This window comes from Apium graveolens, chromosome 7 (assembly GCF_009905375.1).
Source record: "Apium graveolens cultivar Ventura chromosome 7, ASM990537v1, whole genome shotgun sequence".
Taxonomy (NCBI): Eukaryota; Viridiplantae; Streptophyta; class Magnoliopsida; order Apiales; family Apiaceae; genus Apium; species Apium graveolens.
Window position 1 is genome coordinate 258,772,669 of NC_133653.1, and position 23,404 is coordinate 258,796,072.

The 23,404-nt window shown below is 33.2% G+C and overlaps 1 protein-coding gene across 7 annotated transcripts; it reads right to left on the reverse strand.

Moving 5' to 3' along the window:
* Positions 1–5,936: 5,936 nt before the first annotated feature.
* On the reverse strand, positions 5,937–17,157 carry LOC141670549 (uncharacterized). 7 transcript variants are annotated; one of them, XM_074476448.1, is made up of 5 exons: positions 16,796–17,157; positions 16,357–16,432; positions 15,980–16,069; positions 15,732–15,851; positions 5,937–7,052 (listed from the first exon to the last, which is right to left on the reverse strand). In XM_074476448.1, exon 5 carries the CDS (start codon positions 6,976–6,978, stop codon positions 6,361–6,363), a length of 618 nt encoding a protein of 205 aa, XP_074332549.1. In that variant the 5' UTR covers positions 6,979–7,052; positions 15,732–15,851; positions 15,980–16,069; positions 16,357–16,432; positions 16,796–17,157; the 3' UTR covers positions 5,937–6,360. The 7 variants fall into 7 exon arrangements, 5 of the variants coding, with proteins under 5 accessions (XP_074332549.1, XP_074332548.1, XP_074332547.1 ...); XM_074476447.1 differs by having other exon boundaries at positions 16,348–16,432; XM_074476446.1 differs by lacking the exon at positions 16,357–16,432.
* Positions 17,158–23,404: the final 6,247 nt, after the last annotated feature.

A 23,404-nucleotide genomic window follows, 5' to 3' on the forward strand; every position in this document is an offset into this window, starting at 1 on the left:
TACTTGTCTGATGATTTGTTTTTAATAAATGTTGAACCCGTTTTGGGTGGTTTTATTAATGATAGTGTTGCACCTTCTGTTAATTGTGTAGAATCATCTGATTTGTGGCACTTACGACTTGGTCATTTAAATTTTGGTGCTCTAAAGAATATGATGAATTTAGAGTTGATTCCAAAGTACGCCATTGATAAGAAATCTAAGTGTCAAGTGTGTGTAACTTCTAAACAAACAAGGAATCCTTTTCATAATGTTGTTAGGGATTCAGACTTGTTAGATTTAGTGCACTCAGACATATGTGAATTTGGTGGTGTGTTGACTAAGGATCACTGTAGATATTTCATTACCTTTATAGATGATTGTAGTAGATATTGTTATGTTTATTTTCTTAAACATAAGAATGAAGCACTAGATAAATTCATTATGTATAAAAATGAAGCTGAAACACAAATTGGCAAAGTACTTAAACGTTTGAGGTCTGATAGAGGTGGTGAGTATACGAGTACCTTGTTTAATGAATTTTGCGCAAGCAATGGTATAGTTCATGAGGTTACTCCATCATACACACCTGAGTCTAATGGGTGGCAGAACGAAAGAACAGAACTTTTAAAGACATGATTAACAGTATGCTAATTAAATCTAGGTTGCCTAAGTACATGTGGGGAGAGGCTTTGAATACGGCTTGCCATATTCTGAATAGAGTCCCTCTGAAATGGACAAGACACCATATGAATTATGGAGAAAGCGTAGGACAAGTTTGAGTTATCTTCGTATGTGGGGGTGCCTTGCTAAGGTGCTTATCCCTGAACACAAGAGAAAGAAACTGAGTCCGAAAACTGTTGATTGTATCTTTCTGGTCTATCTTGAAACCACAACTGCTATGAGATTTTAGTATTAAAATCTGACATAGATGGTATTGTGGCGAATACGATAGTTGAGTTTCGTGATGCAACTTTCTTTGAGGAAGTATTCCCAATGAAGACTGCTATATCTTTGGGTAGTTCTGAGGATGATCCCACTCACACGTCAAGTTATATTCCTGATCATGTGGAAGAGATGACAAATGTGGGGGTGGATCCTGGTAGTAGCTCTACTCCTAACAAAGTAGAGGAACCTAGAAGGAGTAAGCGTGCAAAGGTAGTCAAGGACTTTGGAAGTGACTTTATCACTTACAATGTCGAGGATGAGCCTTTAACTTTCCGTCAAGACAAGGATTCTTCGGAGTCAAGGCATTGGAAAGGCGCTGTAAAGAGTGAAATTGACTCAATTATTTCAAATGGAACATGGGAGTTAGTTGATCTCCCTCCAGGGTGTTCTACTATTGGATGTAAATGGATCTTCAAGAGGAAGCTAAACCCTGATGGCTCAATAAATAAGTACAAGGCTAGGCTAGTTGCTAAAGGCTTTAGGCAAAGGGAAGACATTGATTATTTTGATACATATTCTCCAGTTGCCCGAATGACAACAATCAGAATGCTTATTGCATTGGCTTTTGTACATGGTCTTATCATCCATCAAATGGATGCAATGACAGATTTTCTTCATAGTGACCTTGAAGAAGAGATTTATATGGACCGGCCTGAGGGATTTGTTGCTTCTGGTAATGAGAGGAAAGTATGTAGACTAGTCAAGTCCATCTATGGCCTTAAACAAGCACCTATAGACTGACATAAAAAGTTTGATGAAACTGTTTTAGACTTCGAATTTTTTAGTTAATGAAAGTGACAAGTGTGTCTACTATAAGGTTAGAGGTAATGATTGTGTGATCGTGTGCTTGTATGTAGATGATATCTTGTTGTTTGGAACCAATATTGAGATTATTAATGAGACAAAGAGTTTCTTGAAGATGCACTTTGAGATGAAGGATATGGGTGAAGCTAGTGTGATTCTTGGGATCAAGTTGACTCAGTCAACTGATGGAATAACTCTGTCACAGTCTCATTATATAGAGAAATCTATACTTGAGAAGTATGGTTATTCAAATTGTAGAATCGCTAGTACACCATATGATTCAAAAGTTGCCTTAGTCAAGAATAGTTCAGGAGTTCCTGTTTCTCAGTTAAGGTATTCTTAAATTATTGGGAGTTTGCAATATCTTGCTAATGTGACTAGGCCAGATATTTCTTGTTCTGTGTCTAAGTTGGCTAGATATACAAGCTATCCAAACAAGACTCATTGGGAGGTACTGGATAGAGTTCTTAGATATCTGAAGGGAACTATTTCCCTTGGCTTGCATTACCGGAGATTTCCGGGGGTACTCGAGGGGTACAGTGATGCAAGTTAGATAGCTAAGAAATCTGGTTCCAATGGAGTGACTGGATATGTGTTTACCCTTGCGGGTGGAGCAGTGTCCTGAAAGTCTTCTAGACGAACTTTGATTACTCGGTCTACTTTTGAGGCTGAGTTGTGTGCACTTGATGCCACGGGGATGGAGGCTGAATGGTTACATGGATTCATGAGTATGTTACCTGTAGTAAGCAAACCGCTTCCTGCCATTTCTGTTATTATGATAGCCGTACAACTATCGACAAAGTCAGAAGTGTAAAGTATAATGCTAAAACAAAGAGACACATCCAAGTTAGACTAAAGTCTATAAGGGGTCTTGTGTCTGATAGGATTATTGCTATACAGTTCATAGGAACTCAGGATAATATAGCTGATCCGCTGACTAAAGGGATTGAGCATGCTATAGTACTTAAGTCGAGGTTGGGGATGGGACTGGTAACCCATCATAATTCATCAACAGCGGGAACCCAATACACCTGAGAGGAGATCCCTCGAAGTGTATTCAATGTGGTAATAACAAGTTGTAAGGATGAATTGGTAGTACCTCTACCATATATATTTAGATACTTATGTATCTGAGTCTATCCCCTATAAACCTTAAGAGGTACTTGAACTGCTAGTTGGCAAGAGTTATTTGAACTCTGAATGGGGTCAAGTCGTTTGACAAGATGATAGCAATACATCTCTGGAGATGCCCAGCTAAGCGAATGTAATTGTGTGGTCGCAATTAGAGGAAAGGGTTATTCCTCGAAACATTCGACGAACAGGATCGAGACATGACCATTAACGTCTCAAAGCCGTAGATTGGCACCATAGCCTTTGACTTGTCGTCGTCTATGGAGTGTGGTTACACCCAACGGATAAAGATTCAAGGTGAAACATTCCATCTGTATCCGGTAGCCATCGATGTAGAGGACTTAGGAGGGTTCAAACCCGGGAGGGTACCGACTCTGAAAAGCAAGTCATGATAAAATCTGGTATGCAATTTAATTATGGATTTGTGGGGATTGTTAGAAAATGGAAAGTTTGAGGCATATTTTATATATGTTCTTGATATGATTTCCGGAAACTAACACTTGGAGGTTGTTTCTTGATATGAGGACTTAAACTTTCATATTTGGATCTAAGATATTTTCTTAGTGGAATCCATAAATATATTGAGATAAAGTTGCTTGTTTGAAATGGGTTATGGGGATTTTGTCCCACATTGGTATTGTAAAAGAAAGATATTGAGTTTATATAGCATCTTGTGTTAGTGTTGTTTACAACTACTAGCATAAGTGGAATGTTTGTGTGGCCTAGTGCTAGTGGGAACTCTTATATTTTTTTTTCTATTACAAGTTTAATTATTTATATTGATTATTTAATTATTAATATAAAATATATTGAGTAAGGATTATTTTAATCATACTCTGAATATATTTTGTAATATTAATATTAATTAATCAGGATATAATATAAATAATAAGAAAAACCCATTTTGTTTACTTTTTCTGTTTTGTTACTTGGTGTACCACATCGAGTAAAATAGAAGAAGAGCAACTTGAGATGCCTATATATTGAAAGGTATACTTGAGATTAAAATGACACAAGTCTCGGTGCCTACCTCGCAAACATATATGAGTTGCATAGGTTTTTTGGGCAAACTGAGGTGCGAGTCGCCGTTGATCATTGTTGGTTCTGTGGCCAGATTGATCTGTTGTTGTTTTATCCTGGAAGCGATATTGCTGCATTCCATCACAGCTTAAGTGGGGGGCAATAATCTCTTGAAGAACAGTCAAGTCCTCTTGAAGGGTTTGGCGACTCAGCTGTTGTGTTCTTCTTCTTATCAGAATTTGGAAAGCGATAAGAGATAAGTTTTCTTTACTTTCTTTGTCAATTACAGTCTTTATAGTTTGTTATTGCCTTCGTGTTTTATTTCGTTAGTTAGGTTATTTGTCATGTTCTTGTTATTATATATATAACTGTCCATTGTTGCTGTGTAGTTAGAATTATACCCAACAAGATTCAATACCAAGCAGCTTGTATTGTGATCTATGACGAGATCTTATAGAAACGAGGCTTCAATACACCTCTCTGAGGTGTGTCTCGGGAACAGAATGTGATTGTATACTGTAGGAAGTTCATGAAGGAATTTGTGGCAATCACTCACAGGGTAGTTTGCTTGCCCAGAAAATTTTACGATAAGCATATTACTAGCCCACTTTAAAAAAAGACTCTTTCGAATTGTGAGATCCTATGAAAAATGTCAAAGGTATGCGATATTTAGTAAGGTGCATACCACACAACTCACTTCACTCACGAGCTTGTGGCCATTTTCTATATATGGAATTTATTTGATAGATGAACTTCATATGGCGGGGGGCGTTAAGTACGCACTGGTTATTGTGGATTATTTCACTAAGTGGGCCGAGGCCGAACCCCTGACCTCTCTAACTTACAAGAATCTGGTGGATTTTGTACAAAGAGCTATTCTGTGTCTCTATGGGATCTCCTATCAACTAATTTCTGATAATGACAAGCAGTTTGATAGCGAGGAGATGAAATTTTTTTGCAAGAATTTGAAGATTAAGAAAAGTCTTATGGCCGTTAGTTATCCAGAGAGCAATGGACAGACCGAGGCTATAAACAAGATCAGCAAGTACACCTTGAAATCAATGCTTGAAGATAGTAAGAGAAACTGGCATGCAGACTTGCCAAGAGTTCTTTGGTCACATAATACGACCCCAAGAAGTACTACAGAAGATACACCATTCTCTCTCGCCTATGGGTGCGAGGAAATGGTACCTTTGGATGTTGGTTCACGGTCATTTAGGCGAGAATATTATGACCTAAAGCTAACCTGGAAAATCACAGGTTGTACTTTGATGTCTTTGGGGCTAACTAGGCAGGAACCTACGAGGTGAAATCAGTGCTTTAGGAAGACTTACCATCTTACTGGTACGAATGATAAGCTGATTCCGTGATCTTGGAATGCAGAGCATTTCAAGAAATACTAAGAGTAATAGACACACTTCTCTTGGTAGTTTTTATCTTATTATTTTTTAATTCTTGACTTAGTATGAATAAATGTATCCTTAGTCTAGGGGTAGTAGTCATATAAGCGCCCCTCTAGTTGATGTAATGACTTTGGCTTCTCCCCTTATTATATATGCATGATTTTAATTCAATGACAATTTCAATTTTTATACTTTGCTTATGTTGTATATCATTAATCATTTCGAATGTTGACTATAAAGTTTTGGTAGAACCGTTGTGAGCACAGTCCTCGCCCTGTTCGTACACTCTTAGCAAAGATTCAATAAGAAAACGTTTAAGGAGTATACACATAAAAACAGAATAAGGCATTTAAGGTCGCACAAGCAATCCCCATTAAAGTCTATAACGGATAGGATTATCTAGGAAGGGCGCTCATTGAGAGTAGGTCGCAATATGATTTTAAGAGGTATTCGCTAGGCAAAGCTCAATATAGGTTCCTTAATAAAGGAATATCAACTAGAGCTGCCATATCAATCCCAAAAAGGTTCATGATGACCGCTAATGCGACTCCTATAAAGATTAACACTACAACTAACATATTAAGTCAAGAGTTTTATTAAAAACGACCTTATATGAAGGGGGCCGCTAAAATAGATATTGGCTTGCTCGGAAAAGTTTCCTTAAACATTGTTAAAAGGCCCCAAGAGGAGCATAAATATATGCGACTAAGGCATGAAAATAAAAAAAAAATATTGCGAAACAAAAAAACATAAGTCTTGGGTTGCTACGCGATTCCAGATAAGTTAATAAAGTTTTACAACTGTAGAGCTTTGAAGGAAGCCCACCCTCATTTGTTCATTGTTTAGAAGTAAAGGATGAATAAATAATGCAAGAGGTTGCATGTCAAAATCACTTATGAGCACCTTCTTGAGGTTTTGGGGTTGTCTTAGCGTGCAACATCTTCAGCCAATTTCCTCGCAAGCTCAGTCGCTTTGCGGCTATATCTTCTTGTCTTATCTTGCGAGCCGAAGATGATCCAATCAAAGTATGTAACTTTGGGAAGGAAAGCTTAATGGAGACCTTTTTACCAACGTCCTGCTATTCGGTTTCAAGTTCAGTCTTATCAAAAGGAGAGGCCTCGAGCTTGGTGTTAAGGTTAGTGATTGCTTGATCTGAGCACTCTTTCCCAAAACGGGCTGCCTCAACAGCATCATCGCGAGCCTTCTCTACATTCTTCACCTTCTCCCTCTCTTCGAAGAGCTCCTTCCAAAACTGCTCAGTATCCTGCTTTAGCTTCATCTCGTGACTCGTAGACAGTTTCTTCATATCAGATTCAGCCCGGGTCAATTTAAACCTCAGAATTTTGTTATCGCGACTCAATTTCTTTAATTCTTTGGCATGAGAGGCCTGCCTCATGATGAGCTCCGCACAAAGATTTGTGGTCACATCAATAGAAGCATCAACATCAGCATTAACCCAGTCCTGAACCTCAGCTTCGGAAGCATTATGATGGCCCATCTTGGCATACATCTGTTGTACAATGGAATTGGTAGGAGTCCAAGCCTTCTGTTTTTTTGCCACATTACCTGTCATCTCTGGGCCCTCCGGGCGATTCCGTTTAACATGGGCATCCACCTCTTTGCTTTGAAAGGGAGCGGTAACAGTTTGGAGTTCGCGGATAATGACTCCTTTATTTGGATTAAGAGGGGAAGGCATAATTATCACCTCATCCTCCTCATCAGGAAAATGGAGCGCGAATTTTCTAGGAGCCTTTGATGATGTAGATATATCTGAAAGAAAAAGGAGAAAATACTTAGACATATATGATAAAATTATAAACAGGTTCTAATATATGTGCGCACACAACAGATGATAAATGTATAAATGGTAAACATAAAAAAACGAGCTTGTGAATATTAACCAAGGATGTCCTTGCATATTCGCTTCCGTGAAGCCTTTTTTACGACCGAAGGATTGGAGGTTTTATCAAAGTATTCTTTTGCGACCCTACGAAAAAAAGTTTACACTGGAACAAAAGGAAGATAATTAAAGGTGGTGGGGGCCGTGGAACATCATAAATATGAAATTAAGGTTCTTGTCATGAGCCAACGTTTCTAGGGGTGCCCTATACACCAAATTCTTTTTAGTGTACTCTGGCCAAACCTAAAAGTTCATGTAGCCAAATTCGCGTCTTTGGGCCTGTTTGAGTTAATAAAAAGTAACCCATGTCTTTGGCCATTACTGGGGGTACTTTTCCTAGTGATAAAGAATATAAAGTACAATCATGAAACGATAGCCGTTTGGGTTGATGTGAATAGGTGCCAATGAATACTCCTCGAAAACATCTCTAATAAAAGGATGGATGGATGGGTAAATGCCAAGTTTCAAAAAAGCTGTTAAAAGGACCATATGAGGAACACGCCTGACATTTCCAGGGTGATTGAAGCGATAACATCTCATGTGGCTCAGCGGGGGAATTGGCTTAAACTCTGGCTAAACATATAGACTTCATTTTCAGAATTTGGGGCATCCTAAAAATAACCCCCAGGCTCCGCAATAACATCATGATAGGACCCGCCAAATGAGCCAGTAGGAGAATTTTTATCATGATTGATGAGGTCGTGATGGCCAGACAACCCAGCCTCTGAAAATAACCGATCTACTCTAATAGTAAAGCGGATAATATCCAACAAAGCCTTCTCTGCATTAGTCAACAGTTATTGAGTTGTTTCAGCAGATCTACAAATTGGCTCACTTTCTCCAATATCCTCGTCCTCTTGTTGATTGATAGGAATATATTCAGGAATAACGGGCCTATAAAGCTTCTTTCTGTGCCAATGGCCGATGTTAGAGCCACGAGTACAATTTTCTTGATTACACGTCGGATCTAAGAAGAGTTGGAATGAATTTGAGGAGCTTGTTACAGCTTGGACCCTCACAATATTGGCAGCAACCTCTTCGCTAATTCTAGGGTTCGGCGAGAGGGGTGTCATGATGTCCAGACATTTCATTCAATTTCTTTTGAAACTCCACGAAGCTTCTTTGGTTGCGAGGAAAATGATTTAACGAAGAAGCTGAACGCGTCACTCGATATTTGAAAATGTGGTGATTTAATCAGGGCGTGCTCTTAAAGAAATCAAGGAAATAGCTAGCTGAGACACATAAAATTAAAGAAAGTGATACCTAGTATCCTCACCACACACGAGCCTACTTCCAATTGGGATTGCGAATATCTAAATGGGGATGCATAAAGATGGCGACAAAATCTAAAGCTCGCATAAGGGTGCCCTCGTGTTATTATGTGTAAGGGAATGCGTGATCTACATCACACAAACAAGAATAGATGCATGATTTATGTAAATAAATAATCAAAGTGCTTACTATTTGAAGATTGAGAAGAGCTCGAAGACTGTGAGGGCTGAATCGGGTAGACTGTTCTTGATATTCGAATATTAGCCGCTTTGATCCTTGAGAAATTTGGCAGCAATTCGTGAATTTGTTTATGGAAATGTGGGAAAATGAGTTTGAATCCCATATATTTATAGGCAGTAGAGGAGATTGAATATGCATAATAGGTGGTGTAATCTTAGCCCTTGAGCATCAATCTCGTGGTATGACACATGGTAGAAGATGCTTCAGTTCAAACGGCTAGTAAGAAGAACGATGTAAACACATTTGGATAATGCTAAAGGACCCAGGCCATGCCTCGTTTAATGAAATATGAACTATGATTCTATGTCGTATTTCTAATAGCTACCAAGAATCGGGGGGGTTGTTATGCCCACTTTTGACATTTGTCCTATACAGGCCCAATGGGTCCAATTATGATGGAAAATATGATCCCAGTTAAGGATCATATGAATTTTCTTAGATAAGTTCCCCCCATATAGATGGGCGTAAAGCGACCCCGAAGATATATAACGTAGCGACCAGAAGGATCTCTACTACAACAAGCACTTAGCCCATTTGGGGATACTTTATTCTCTTATTAACGGCTTGAAGATTTGGAGAAAAAACTCCTATAATGACGCCTCACATATATTAGCGAGATGAAGGTCATAGCAGAAGTTCCTCTAAGGAGGGGGGTCGGATGAGTACATTTAGGAGCCACACCGCATGCAAAGGTCCATAGGGATCGCATGTATAGCTAAAGGGTGCCTCACACCTATTTCGTTGAAGACTCCGCTTCGTATCATGGTAATTACAAGGCCAAAATGGGCTTAAATCATGGTTGTTGGGCCTAAACTCTGATGCACCGAACGAAACCCTAACCCTTCGAGAGGTAACATATTCACCAAGAACTACGTGTGGGTTTAGCCCGTATAAATACGCACATAGACCTCTTATTTTGGGTTGAGAACGGTTTATATTGGAGAAAGTATACATATTTTCTTGACTCATAGTAATCAATCAACAAGATCAGTCGTAACATCCATTCAAATTTATCATATATTTTTTTGTGTGTTTAACAAAATATCCATATTTTATTCCGTGAATTTAGTAACCTCCAAAAATGCTGTTATACTAAATTTTCCCTATAAGAAAAAAGTATTGCTAAGTTTATATGAATGACAAAAATTTTCTTTTGCAACCTAATTAATTGTAACAATTTTCAGTGTAAAATTTAGGTGACACATGGCCAAATTTGTTGTAATATAAGAGAATAATGTTAGTGAAATATATTAGAGCAAAATGAGGTATTTATACTGCTGTGAATGTTTTAGTTTTAGAAAATGTTGTGAAAAAGAATTTAGGTTTGATAATTTCTTAAAATTATAAACAAGAATGATTTCCTTGCATTAGTCGAGACACTTTTATATACATACTCTTTTTAAAGAGATTTAAAAATAATAAACTTACACATGTAGTGCAAGTTTAAACCATCTCATTTAATTTTTGGAGATTTTCGTATCTTACCACAATAATTTATTAGAATATATTGTGTGATATACTACATTATATTTATATGATTTGGCTTATATTATAAATTAATTTACTAATTTGTGCGAAACACATTTTTAGATTAATATTATAATAAAGAAAACTCGGTGCACTATATATATATATATATATATATATATATATATGGTGATAAATTATGAGTTTTAAAGAATTAGTCAAATTTTAAGTTAAGGTTGAAAGCAATCCATGAATTATTCTTTAAGGTGACCATTGTAGAGATATTCTTAATTTTTTTTAATAATACCAGGAAACTTTCATTTATATATATATATATATATATATATATATATATATATATATTTAAAAATAATGGTAAACCAAACCTAAAAATATAATTTTATGACACACATTCAGCTTATTATCATACTCATCATCAAGAACATTCTAGTTTTAATACCTTTCTTATTTTCACCAACACCAACATTACCATCAATATTTATTTTCAAGCATCCCTAAGTAGTGGTTTTGGATTAACTTCTAATTTATTGAAATTTGCATTTTTATATTATAAGAGTGTAAAAGAACTTTGTGCTGTTAAACAAGGTTTATTATTAGGAGTTAGATTTAATTGTCCCAACTTTTATTTGGAGTTGGACTGTTTTAATATATTTAGAAAATATGTAGCTAGGTTGAGGGGATGTTGAAGTTTTAGTTGCTGATGTTCAAGGTCTTGTTAGATTTTTGGGATGCAAGATATTAAATTTGTGTTCAAGGAAACATAGAGAAACAAATATGATTGTTTAATCAATAGCTAAATTATCTCCTAATGTGCAAGGGTAGTGTCAGATGGGTTATGATTAATCTTTACAATATATTTTCAACATCTATAATATTATCTATACTATTATATTATAGACGAAATATTAAAAGTTTAGTTATTGGTGGTTGTTGGTCATTGATCATTAATCCTGAGTCGTTAGATCAAATCGACAAGAACCGTTAGAACTTTTTCTTAAAAATTTGTATTATTTAAGAGGTATAAGGTTCGAATCCAGCCAGCAACATATTAAAATTATATTAAAAAATTAGTATTCTTTAAGAGGTATAAGGTTCGAATCCTGCCAGCAGCATATCAAAATTAGAATTTACAATATATAGTGATAAAAACAACCGTGAATGGCAAGGGCTACATACTAGTACTATTATATTAAAAATGGAACAATAAAAGTTTGGTTGTTAGTCGGTCTGATCACCGTAACTAGTAATATTTAAAATAAAAAGCTCTTATAAATAGATAAATATTTAGTTTAGTTCGTATAGTTGGTCCTGTCACCGTAATTATAGTACTATTTTTCTTATCGTAGGAAACCCGCGGTCGCTACCCTTCGGGTGCACTGAGTAAACCCCTCGGACTCACGCAATAGTATTAAAATATGTCTAAAGGTTTTCGTTAAAACAAAATAATATATAAAATTGACTTGGTCGAGCAAAACAAAATTATACTATTGATCCAATTTTAAATAAAAAATTAAAAAAAACTACATATATTTAGTTGGATTTGAAGAATCAGGCTAAAATAAAATAATAAATATTATTGATCCCGCTAAAATTATTATATTATTGGACCGAACTATAACAAACTAAAAATTTGAAAGGAAATTAATGGAGTCGATATAATGTCATCGAATTACAACAAAATAATACATATCATCCATTCGGTCTAAAATAAAATAATTATCACCCTCAGTTAAAATAAAATTAAACAAAATAGTAAGTATAATTAGCTGAATTTGGTCGATATAACGGGGCTCAAGCTAGCATAATTTTATCAAACATATTAAACTAACATAAATATGAATATAGTTAGTTGGATTTGGTCGGTTAACAGACTAATGACAATTCGTATAGCATTGATTTCGGCTAAAATTTACCTTTAAATTAGATATAATAATCTTTCGTTAACACACCTATCAATATCAATAAAAATATAAATTTTAATCATTATATTATTTTTAAAACTGTAGTATCACTAACTTATAAACCGTTGTGTATATTAAAAAATATTATCAAATTATATTATTAAAATTTCAAATAAATAAGTTTCATAACTTAAATTTTTACTTCAAATTAAATTCCAAAATATTATGTAATATTAAATATAATATGTGCATCGCACGAATTTTAGACTAGTATTATATTAAAAACGAAATATTAAAAGTTTGGTTGTTAGTGATTGTTGGTCATTGATCATTCAATCCATAGTCAAATCGACGAGAACCGTTATATTTATTTTTTAAAATTAGTATTATTGCCATCAATATATATTAAAATTATAAAATTATTAGTATTATTTAATAGTCATAAGGTTCGAATCATTCCAACAACATATTAAAATTAGAATTTACAATATATAATGATAAAAATAACCTTATTTTACCCGGATTATATACTATTAAGGTTAATTTACGGATACTAAAAAAATGTTACAATTAGAATCTACTTTAATATGAAAATCGATAATAGGTTTCAATATTAGTTAGTAAGATTTAGGTACGAGAAATATAAGTGTGATAAAAGTTAAATTTGTATATAACTTTATTTGTCTAATTCAAAAAAACAAAAAATAAATTAATTAGTCAATTAGAGAATGATAACCTCAGAGGCACACCCTGGTTTATAGTTTATTTTAAGAGATATAATAACATTAAATAGTAAAGAAAACTTACAAAGTTTATAATCTTGTTTATAATTATTTATGTAATGTAAAATAATTTTAAAATACCTGAAATAGTTTTTTTGGTTCTGCGGCGGATGGCAGCAGCACGCTCTGCGTCTGTGGGCACCATATTAACTTTGTTAATATCAGATAGACCAACCTTGATTAAGCCTTGCTTTCGGTTTCGTCCCCAATATTTGTTATACTTGCAAAAAGAAGATAATAATTCAGATCTAATTGCTAAAACTGCAATATAAGGATACACTACAAAAAATATGCCCATTTGCGACGGAATTTTTACACTGCAAATCGTCGCAATTGAAATATTCGACGTTTTTGCTCAAGTCTTAAGTTTAGATTTTCGTCACATGCATTTCGTCATAAGTATCAATTTTGTCACAAGTATACATTTCGTCATAAGTAACCATTTCGTCATAAGTACCAATTTCGTCACAAAGTTAAGAAAAACGTCGCAAGTTAGGGAAAGTGGAGCCCACTTTTAGCTGGCTGATAACTAAACTTCCGACGGTATATTCCGTCATTTATTCCTAATTTACGACAACCGGTGTGTCGTAAGTTAACACCTTGGGCCCACAAGCTTGCCAGAATTAAATTAAAAACAAAAAAATAAATAAAATCACGAAGAACAACCGTCCCAAGTAACCAGAATTCCGTTGTAAGTACCCAGAATAATTACGAAATTTCGTCATAAGTAACCCAGAATTCCGTCGTAAAATAATATCTCCACAGGCAGGAAATCCTGCTGGTTTTTTTGATTCCAGCCTTTTTCGGCTTTTAAATTGATTCCTAAACCTTTCCAATCACAAATCCCAATCTATATACAATTGTACCGCAATTCAACAACAAAATATATTAAAATATGCAAAACAAAGAATAAGAAATCATCCACACATATAAACGAAGCTAAATATGTAAGATATCACATTTTACATAAGAAAACCATTTCGACTACATAAAAAGTTAAAACAATCCGGACATTAGCTTAGATCATTAGCTTAGATCATCTTACAAATTTTCACAGAATTAGTTCACAAGGATAATTTAAATTATCCTACAAACATTCATAACCCATTACACCGGTATTTAACCCCTAATTATAGGACCACCACGAGAGACTACGTTATAAGGCATACTCATATCTCGCTCATCATCATCGGATTCCGTCCTTTCACTGCCCTCATTATCATCATCATCGTCGTCAGTCGGGGCCTTTCCCTAAAATATACATAACAATATAACATTAAAATCAGGATTCTAACACTGGCATATATTTTTAAATTTAGGGAAATAATAATCTCAATGCATTTTATAGTTTATCTTATTGTGTGCACCTACTTTTCTACTTTTTTGCTTTTGAAAGTCAGGGTATTCATTGAATCATACTTTATTATGTTATTGTTAAGGTGCATATTTATCCATATTGTCAACTTGTTTAGTTGTTATCCTTGCACTTTCTACAATATAATACAGGGAAATAAACACATTTAATGTGCCTAAATTTAACTATCTATTTTAATGATCTACACGGATGAAGATCAGGATAAAAAAGATCAATGGGACTCATCTCTCACGATCTTTTTTCTAGTTTCGGTTTCCACAAAGTAACTTATAGTACTGCATTTGATTTGTTTTATTGTCCAAGGGCTTTAATTTTCTAAAATATATATCTTGCCTAACATTCAAGTCAGCTGATAATTAATTGAGATTTCCTTATATATTCAACAAAAAATAAATATATGTAATTTTCCTGTTGCACATTTAACTAGCCTCATACTTGCTCACTAGCTAGTACTAATTTAGACAAGTAGTGGCCTGATTGTCTTTTTGTTACCGTCACCAGAATGTTTAGTTCAAATACTAGCTAGACTCATATAGTTCTCAGTAACAAATAATGCGTGACAATTCTCAGTGTCAGACACTAAAAGAAAACAAATAATGCGTGACAAAATCAGAAGAAGCAGCAGAAGAGGAAAAAGCAGCATTGCTGTTAATGACTTTATCACTTGATATTTTTTTTTTATTTGTGTTTTTAAATTAAGGGTCATGGATTTTATCATTTGAGAAGAAAATTAATTTATATATGAATTATTTTAGAATTACTTTGTATATTATTTTTTCATATATATACAATACATCACTGGTTATAAAACAAGAATTGAATCTATTTTGTAATACATTAGTATAAGTAGTTATATATGTAATACCTCAGTAGTTATAAAATAGATTCAATGCAATTTAATTTAGTACAATTGACCTTGACAATAATAAGACATGCCAACATTTATAATACAAGAATAATATTGTAGTAATATGTTACTTTAACACTACAAAGCTAAGATGGCAAGCCCAACAGGAAGGTGTATAGCAAAATCAACATCAAATTGTAGAAAAACTACTGTCATTTTAATACTCCAGCCAAAGCTACTATCATTATCGTGTACATCAGAACATGTATATATGTTGCATATATGTACTTGTTAGAAGTTTCTCTTCTGTATCCCAGTACAAATTAGAAAACTATAATGGTTTATACTTTTTACCTGGATTTTGTTTTCTATCAGGCTAAGGGATTGTTTAGTAAAAATCATAACAGATTCAGGACTGAAACTTCTCTTAGACTCCAGGATTCTGCTAATACAGCTGATGGCAATTTACGTTTGCAGACCAAAATCTGCTACTATTTAGCATAATAGTTACAATTTCCACAAATCAGGCCACTATTAAAAAATCATGCAATCTTTACTTGAATCTACCGTAATTGATCAGAAAACTCATATCTTTATGTTTAACATTTAAGTAATAACATATCTATGTATGGAAGACCACTTACAATGATCTATTTGGCGTCCTCTGTAATTCACGGACAAATCCTGTCCTTATCGTTTAATGTGTGACAGTCTTTATACACAATTACGTCATCCCGATTGCCACCGTGTTGCTCTGCATAGTCCTATTTAAGAAATTATGAATATAAGTCAATAAACAAATATAAAACTGATGAAGATACTCACACAACAATTTTAATATAATTCTAGAGAAATGTTAGATGCGAGTCAATGGTATGATACAATAGCATACCCGACGATGCCTATCAAAAGAACGGGCACCAGATGTGTGAGGCACTTTCACCGCACTTCGGGCTTTCTCAGTGCCTTGGGACAATCAATCCTAAAATATTGCCAATTGTCACACATATGTATAAAAATACCACGTCAAGTAAATACATAAAAATACAAGTTAATTCTGGTTTAATAATATTATAGAGAAGGAAAGGACTAAAAAATTAATAAACAAATTATATGTCCTATAATATAATTTTGGCAAAACATTATCTTTATTTTAAGTCACAAGTATGTACGTGTATGACATGTTGTAATGGGTGCTGTTCAGTACATCCACATGAAAGGAAAAGACAATCACAATTCATTAAGATACACCGTATTTACGAGTTATACAGAAACAAGACGATCACTACTGGCCAACCAAAATCCATATTGTCCCCTTCTGCTTCAAACCAATCTGGCAATATACCTAAATAAAAAAACATGTTTGGTTCAACTTAATGGATTCGATTACCAGAAACCAGAATTCTCTATCCACGTATTTGTGTTCGATAACGTAATTCATTTGATTAAAAGGGCAATGCAATGCATTACCATTAACCGAGTAATCCATTCATCACATGACTCACGGATTTACATTTCATTCCCATTCTCCTTCACAACCCAAACACCCCCTAATTAACACATTTCACAATTCAATTCACCCAAACCCTAAAATTTGAGGATTATACTACAAACAATAGCAAAAAGCTGCAAAATAATAGAAACTCAACAATAAAATACAGAAAAAAGGTATTAGAATAATTGAAGTTGTATAAACATGTATGTAAACCTGCATCCATTTGGCGGTGTGAGAAACGGTGACCTCGCTATTGACGATGCCGCAGATGAATCTGAGCTTGTGGAGAGATGATAAAGGAGATGAAACAGTGCGATTTGGGGATCTAATTAGGGTTTTTACCAGATTTGAAGCCATTGCATAACCTTGCTTTCTTGCAATCGCTGCCATTTTTTAAGAAGTATGAATACATCAATACAACAGAGAAATAAATGTAGGATTAAAACAAATTGGAGGTTTTAGTTTGGGTTGAATCAGAAGGGGGTTTGGAGGTGGGTAGCGAGTTGATTGAGTTGAGAGGAGTAAGGTTAAGAGGAAATAGGGTTAAGATCTTACTTACGGGCCGATGCGTTAAATAGCTGATTGTTTTTTTTCTACAATTTAGTCGATGTTCTCTTAATAAATGATATTTAACAAATTTAAATAAGATTTTTTTTATCGTTAATTAAGAATGATAGATGTCTAAATAAAATGGATTCGTGATAATTTGATGATTGAAACATGGTAATTAACTTTTAAATATCATTACATAAAATAAAAAAACTATCCACGACGAAATTTTATTTGATTTTCCATTTTAACAGTCAAGTATGAGTTTGACCAGTACATCTAACTAGGGTTTAATCCTGAATTGGTGTTTCAATTATTTTAAAAATATTTTTCTACAATCCAACAGTATGGATGTAAATAAATATATATATTAGTGATATAACCAAAATTTCATATCAAAATAATTTTATTTGGTTTGTCATTTTAACAGTCAAGAATGAGTTTGACTAGTACAACTAACCAGTGTTTAGTCCTGAATTTGTGTTTCGATTATTTTAAAAATATTTTTTAACGATCCAACCGTATGAACGTAAATAGACATATATATTAATGATATAACCAAAATTTTATATTTAAAATAATATTATTTGGTTTGCCATTTTAATAGTCAAGCATGAGTTTGACTAGTACAACTAACCAGTGTTTAGTCTTGAATTTGTGTTTCGATTATTTTAAAAATATTTTTCAACGATCCAACCGTATGAACGTAAATAGATATATATATTAATGATATAACCAAAATTTCATATCAGAATAATTTTATTTGGTTTGTCATTTTAACAGTCAAACATGAGTTTGACTAGTACAACTAACTAGTGTTTAGTCCTGAATTTGTGTTTCGATTATTTTAAAAATATTTTTCAACGATACAACCGTATGGATGTCAATAGATATATATATATTAGTGATATAACCAAAATTCCATATCAAAATATTTTATTTGGTTTGTCATTTTTACAGTCAAACATGAGTTTGACTAGTACACCTAACTAGTGTTTAATTATGAATTGGTGTTTCGATTGTTTAAAAAATATTTTTCAACAATCCAACCGTATGGATGTCAATAGATATATATATATATTAGTGATATAACCAAAATTTCATATCAAAATTATTTTATTTGGTTTTACATTTTAACAGTCAAACATGAGTTTGACTAGTAGACCTAACCAGTGTTTAGTTATGAATTGGTGTTTCAATTATTTTAAAAATATTTTTCAACGATCCAACCATATGAATGTCAATAGATATATATATTAGTGATATAACCAAAATTTCATATCAAAATAATTTTATTTGGTTTGCCATTTAAACAGTCAAGCATGAGTTTCACTAGTACAACTAACGAGTGTTTAGTCCCGAATTTGTGTTTCGATTATTTTAAAAATATTTTTCAACGATCCAACCGTATGGATATCAATAGATATATATATATATATTAGTGATATAACCAAAATTTCATATCAAAATAATTTTATTTGGTTTACCATTTTAACAATCAAGCATGAGTTTGACTAGCACAACTAACCAGTGTTTAGTCCTGAATTTGTGTTTCGATTATTTTATAAATATTTTTCAACAATCCAACCGTATGAATATTAATAGATATATATTACTGATATAACCAAAATTTCATATCAAAATAATTTTATTTGGTTTGCCATTTTAACAGTCAAGCATGAGTTGACTAGTACAACTAACCATTGTTTAGTCCTGAATTTGTGTTTCGATTATTTTAAAAATATTTTTCAACGATCCAACCGTATGGATGTCAATAGATATATATATTAGTGATATAACCAAAATTCTATATCAAAATAATTTTATTTGATTTTCCATTTTAACGGTCAAACATGAGTTTGACTAGTACACCTAACCAGTGTTTAGTTATGAATTGGTGTTACGATTATTTTAAAAATATTTTTCAACGATCCAACCGTATGGATGTCAATAGATATATATTAGTGATATTACTAAAATTTCATATCAAAATAATTTTATTTGGTTTTTCATTTTAACAGAGTTTGTCTAGTACACCTAACTAGTGTTTAGTTCTGAATTGGTGTTTCGATTATTTTAAAAATTTTTTTTTTCAATGATCCAACCGTATGGATGTAAGTAGATCCGTCATAAATTATTGGCTGCCAAAAGTTTGAGAGAAGTCAAATTTACCGCCAAAATTTTGGGGAAAAAGTTGAAATTCCCTCTTTGATACCTTACGACGAATTCTAATTTCCGTCGTAAATTGGACGATCCAATATTTTTCGTCACAAATATTTCGTCGTAAATTTAGACAAAATATTTTTTTATTTAATTTAAAGTTAAAATTTTAATAAAAATTATTAACTTACGACGAAATGTTTAAATTGTCGCAAATTCAAACGATTTTCATTTTTTTTAATTGTACCGTGCAGAATTTTATTAATAAAATACTAAATTTGCGACAATTTTGGGTTTCGTCGTAAATAATTACGACGTTTTAGTTTTTTCCGTTGTAAGTTGGGCGCTCATTTTTTTCCGTCGCAAGTTTTCCGTCACAAATGACCATATTTCTTGCAGTGATAAGTAGAGAGAAGAAACAAGTGCAGAAAAGAAATGAGTAAAATCGTAGGAAATTGAGATTGATGAATGTAGTTGCAGGTGTGGAATGTAATATATATAGTACTAGTAGTTTACTAATGTTCATTTACAAGTCAATGGATGCTTACCTATATATGCCATTATAGTACTATGCTTACTTATATCACAATGGTATTTTACTACAAATATAGATTCAAAAAATGGCAATAATGCAAACGCTCATAGTCATGCATGCCGCAGATACATGACGTTCCTTCAAAAACATAAGGAGGATGCTTTGCTGCGTTTGCTAGTACCTAATTTAATGGATCATGAATTAATGTCAACCTGAACAAGTCTAAGCTGGCTGGTTAGTAGATCATTAATTAATTATTTGTCTGGGGAAGTTGGTAGAATAACTTTAAATTTCGTTCAAGTTGACATGAAAGTAAAGATAAGCGCAAACCCTAATTTCATATGACGAGGGGTGGCCATGAGGGAAGGAGTCTTGAGCTTAGCGCCCTCCCTCTACACTTTATAGTCCCTGAATTATTAATTATCTTATGCATCCAAGTATATAATCTAGCTTATATATGGACTATAAGATCCCCTAAACTGATTCGGATACAGGGCCTTCTAAATGTCATGATTGCTTCCGCTGCAATTGGTTTCCATTGTTAAAAATAAGCTAATTTGTAATTCTCATGAATTATCTTTAAGACTATAGAAGATTCTAGTCATTAATTAGTAATGCATGCACAAAGTCAAATAATCAATGTAATCAATGAAAAATCTCCTGATCTTATTCATGAACCATATTAATGATGTATTCTCATAGTTTTCTTAGTCTTGCTATATAAAGACCTGAGATACATCAATTGTAATTAAGCAATTAAGTAAAAATATATAAGTAAAAGTATTATATCTTCTACCTTTATCAATTCTGATCCCAACATCCATCTCCCTTGTACGTGGACTCATTCGATACTGATGAAAGTATCATATTGGATAATAACTTTGACTCTTCGGAGCTTATTTCAAATGAAAATACCTTAATTCATGACACCTCTTCTCTTCATAAATCTGGAAAGACATGGATGTCTGGAGCAGGGAACTTTAAGCACTCTTCAAACCAAATCTTCTTTACAAAATCGCCCTCCTAGAAACCAATTTTTTTATTTTCCGACTAGACATGTTAGGAATGAAAGACTCATATTTTGCCGAAATGGTAATTCTAACTAAACTTATATTCATCCGTGGCCATACATTTTGGTACCGAAATTTCGAAGATCGTGGACTAAGAAAATGTAAAAAAGAATGCTTGTAACAAAATCTGTTAACTTGCAATTCGATTACTTCATTGACTACGTCGAAGTTCTAGGCAACACTAATGCAACTAGTTAATGAAAGAATATGAGGCATATCTTGCTGCAACAGTTATGGCCATCTCCGAAATAAGAAAAGAAGAGAAAAGAAAGTAAAAATAAAGAACAATCTTTGGCTTCAAAAGGAACATAATCTCCACGAGACACCTCAAGATGATCAGCCAGCGACGAGTTATCAATGTATTCATGGTGATCAAATTTGCAGACGAGGTAGATGACTGTCTGAATGACAAGTCCATAGAGTATCAACACAGATAATAACACGAGCCGAAGACATCCGTACCATAATGTTCCCCAAGAAATGTAAGCCGAGTCTCCACCAACAACACTTGCTTGAATACCTATAAAACACATGTTCAGTGCAATGAAAATTGCAGCACAAACTCCAGTTCTTCCCTTAATCAACTTCCTGCTTTTCGATATTGCCTGAATTCCATATACGTCTTCTAACACCGATATAACACTAGCCAAATGTGATACAATACCAACATACACAAACCCGAAAAGATATATGAGCAAAAGATTTGTACCAACCATAATTCCTACAGAACTTGGTCGACCCAGAGTAACATTCCATAAAATTAGTGCTAGTAGCGCAATTATGTTTAATGTCAAAACAATAATGAAGTTCCATAGAAAAGTGACCAGAACTCTTTCCCAAACCTTCGGAACAACTTGCATTACCTTCTTGTAGGTTACTTCTCTTGTAGTGCAGATGCACGCTGTAGTGTAAACAACTGCTGATGTTGAAATGAGGGAGAGAAGTTGGAACATTATCGAATAAACTATCTTAGATAGCCAAAATGTGGCCCATTCGGACGAGAGAATATCTGAAATAAACCAATATCGTTGTAATATCATTTTAGTTTGAATCAAGGCATACTTATTGTCGGAGATTATGGTATGAGCTAATGAGAAGGTGAAGAAGAAGCGAACAACCATAGATAATGCGAGATGACTGTAAATTTTTAGAGCTGCGGTTGTAACAATAAAGGCTTGTTTGAAAATGCCAAAGAAGCCAAGAGATCCACTGTTTTCTCTGTCCATATTTTTTTTCTATTTGTAGATATTATGATCAGTTACTGAGATTGAGAGGGAAATTTATATGTGAAATTAAGGTGTCATGTAGGTTGACTTGGGTCTATGGTAGCCCGGGGGACTTTAATTTTCCATTACTTTAAGCTTAACTTAATTTATAGTTTAGGTAAGAAAGTACAGCGGAAGCTTGATTAAGATGACTTTTAACGTGCAGGACAAGCTTGATAATTGAGTTGATTATATAAACAAGTACATTAATTTGTTATGGTTACGCGGATTCCTTTGTTAAATTATTCCAAAAATTGCAATTTGACTAATTCGTTGATGAAGTCTCTAATGGTTAACCAAGGATTAGGATTTGTACTTAATAATTAGAAAATAGAGGAGAAAGAGTCCAGAATCATTGTCAGGCTATTTATTTTTTCAGGAATGAATGAATGAGGTCAAGTTTACAAATATTCCGTCTTTTTCCCTTATTCCATATGGCACTGTCCCTCCGTTTCTTTTGAGTTGTAAGTGTTAGATACGTATTTTAGGGTTCTTCTTTTATTTAGTATAGTTAGATAAATTATTTTATAATTTTTTTCTTCTAAATTAATATTAAAAGTTTAAATTTTTATTCAAAAATAAAGTTTAAAATAAATTATACAATTATACTAAATAGCGTTAAAATACTTGTCAAATACTTCAGGTTAGCAAAGGAACGCAGAGAGTATATATTAGCTAAAAAAACCGTGGCTGATCCGTAAGTATATATATTAACACTTATTTAATAAAATAAAAGTTAAAATTTTATTCAAGACTTATATCTCATTCAAAATTTAAATTAAAGGTGCATGTAATTTCCTTAATAAATCTTAAGTAATTTATCAAAAATACTACTTCTTACAATTTTTTTTTTAAATTTTATCGTCTTTTGAAAATATTTTTAAAAATACTATTTTACTCTAAACTATTAGAAAAATACAGTTTTGCCATATGCATTTTAAGTTGCATTTAATTTGAAATTTGCAACTATTTTAGGTTGTAAAGTTGTTGAATATGTTTTCCTAAATATTTTCAAAATTTCAAGTTTCAAACATAGATCCCAAAATTATAGAATGTATTTTTATAAATAATTTTACTTTAAAAAATTTAAAAAAAACTGAAATTTATAACTATAATTGTTGAACAAAACGAGAATCATATATATTATGGATGAAGGAAAGTTAAAGAGAGCTTTTATTATTATTATTTTTAAAAATCTATTATTTGAAGCACCCCAACACTACACCAGAAACTGAATCAGACA

Excerpts from the sequence above, each read along its gene's own strand:
- LOC141670549 (XM_074476444.1), bottom strand. The coding sequence starts at position 13,010 with ATGGTGCCCACAGACGCAGAGCGTGCTGCTGCCATCCGCCGCAGAACC. Across the intron at positions 7,053-12,946 it reads AACCAAAAAAACTATTTCAG|ATATATCTACATCATCAAAG; the intron begins GTATTTTAAAAT and ends TTTTTCTTTCAG.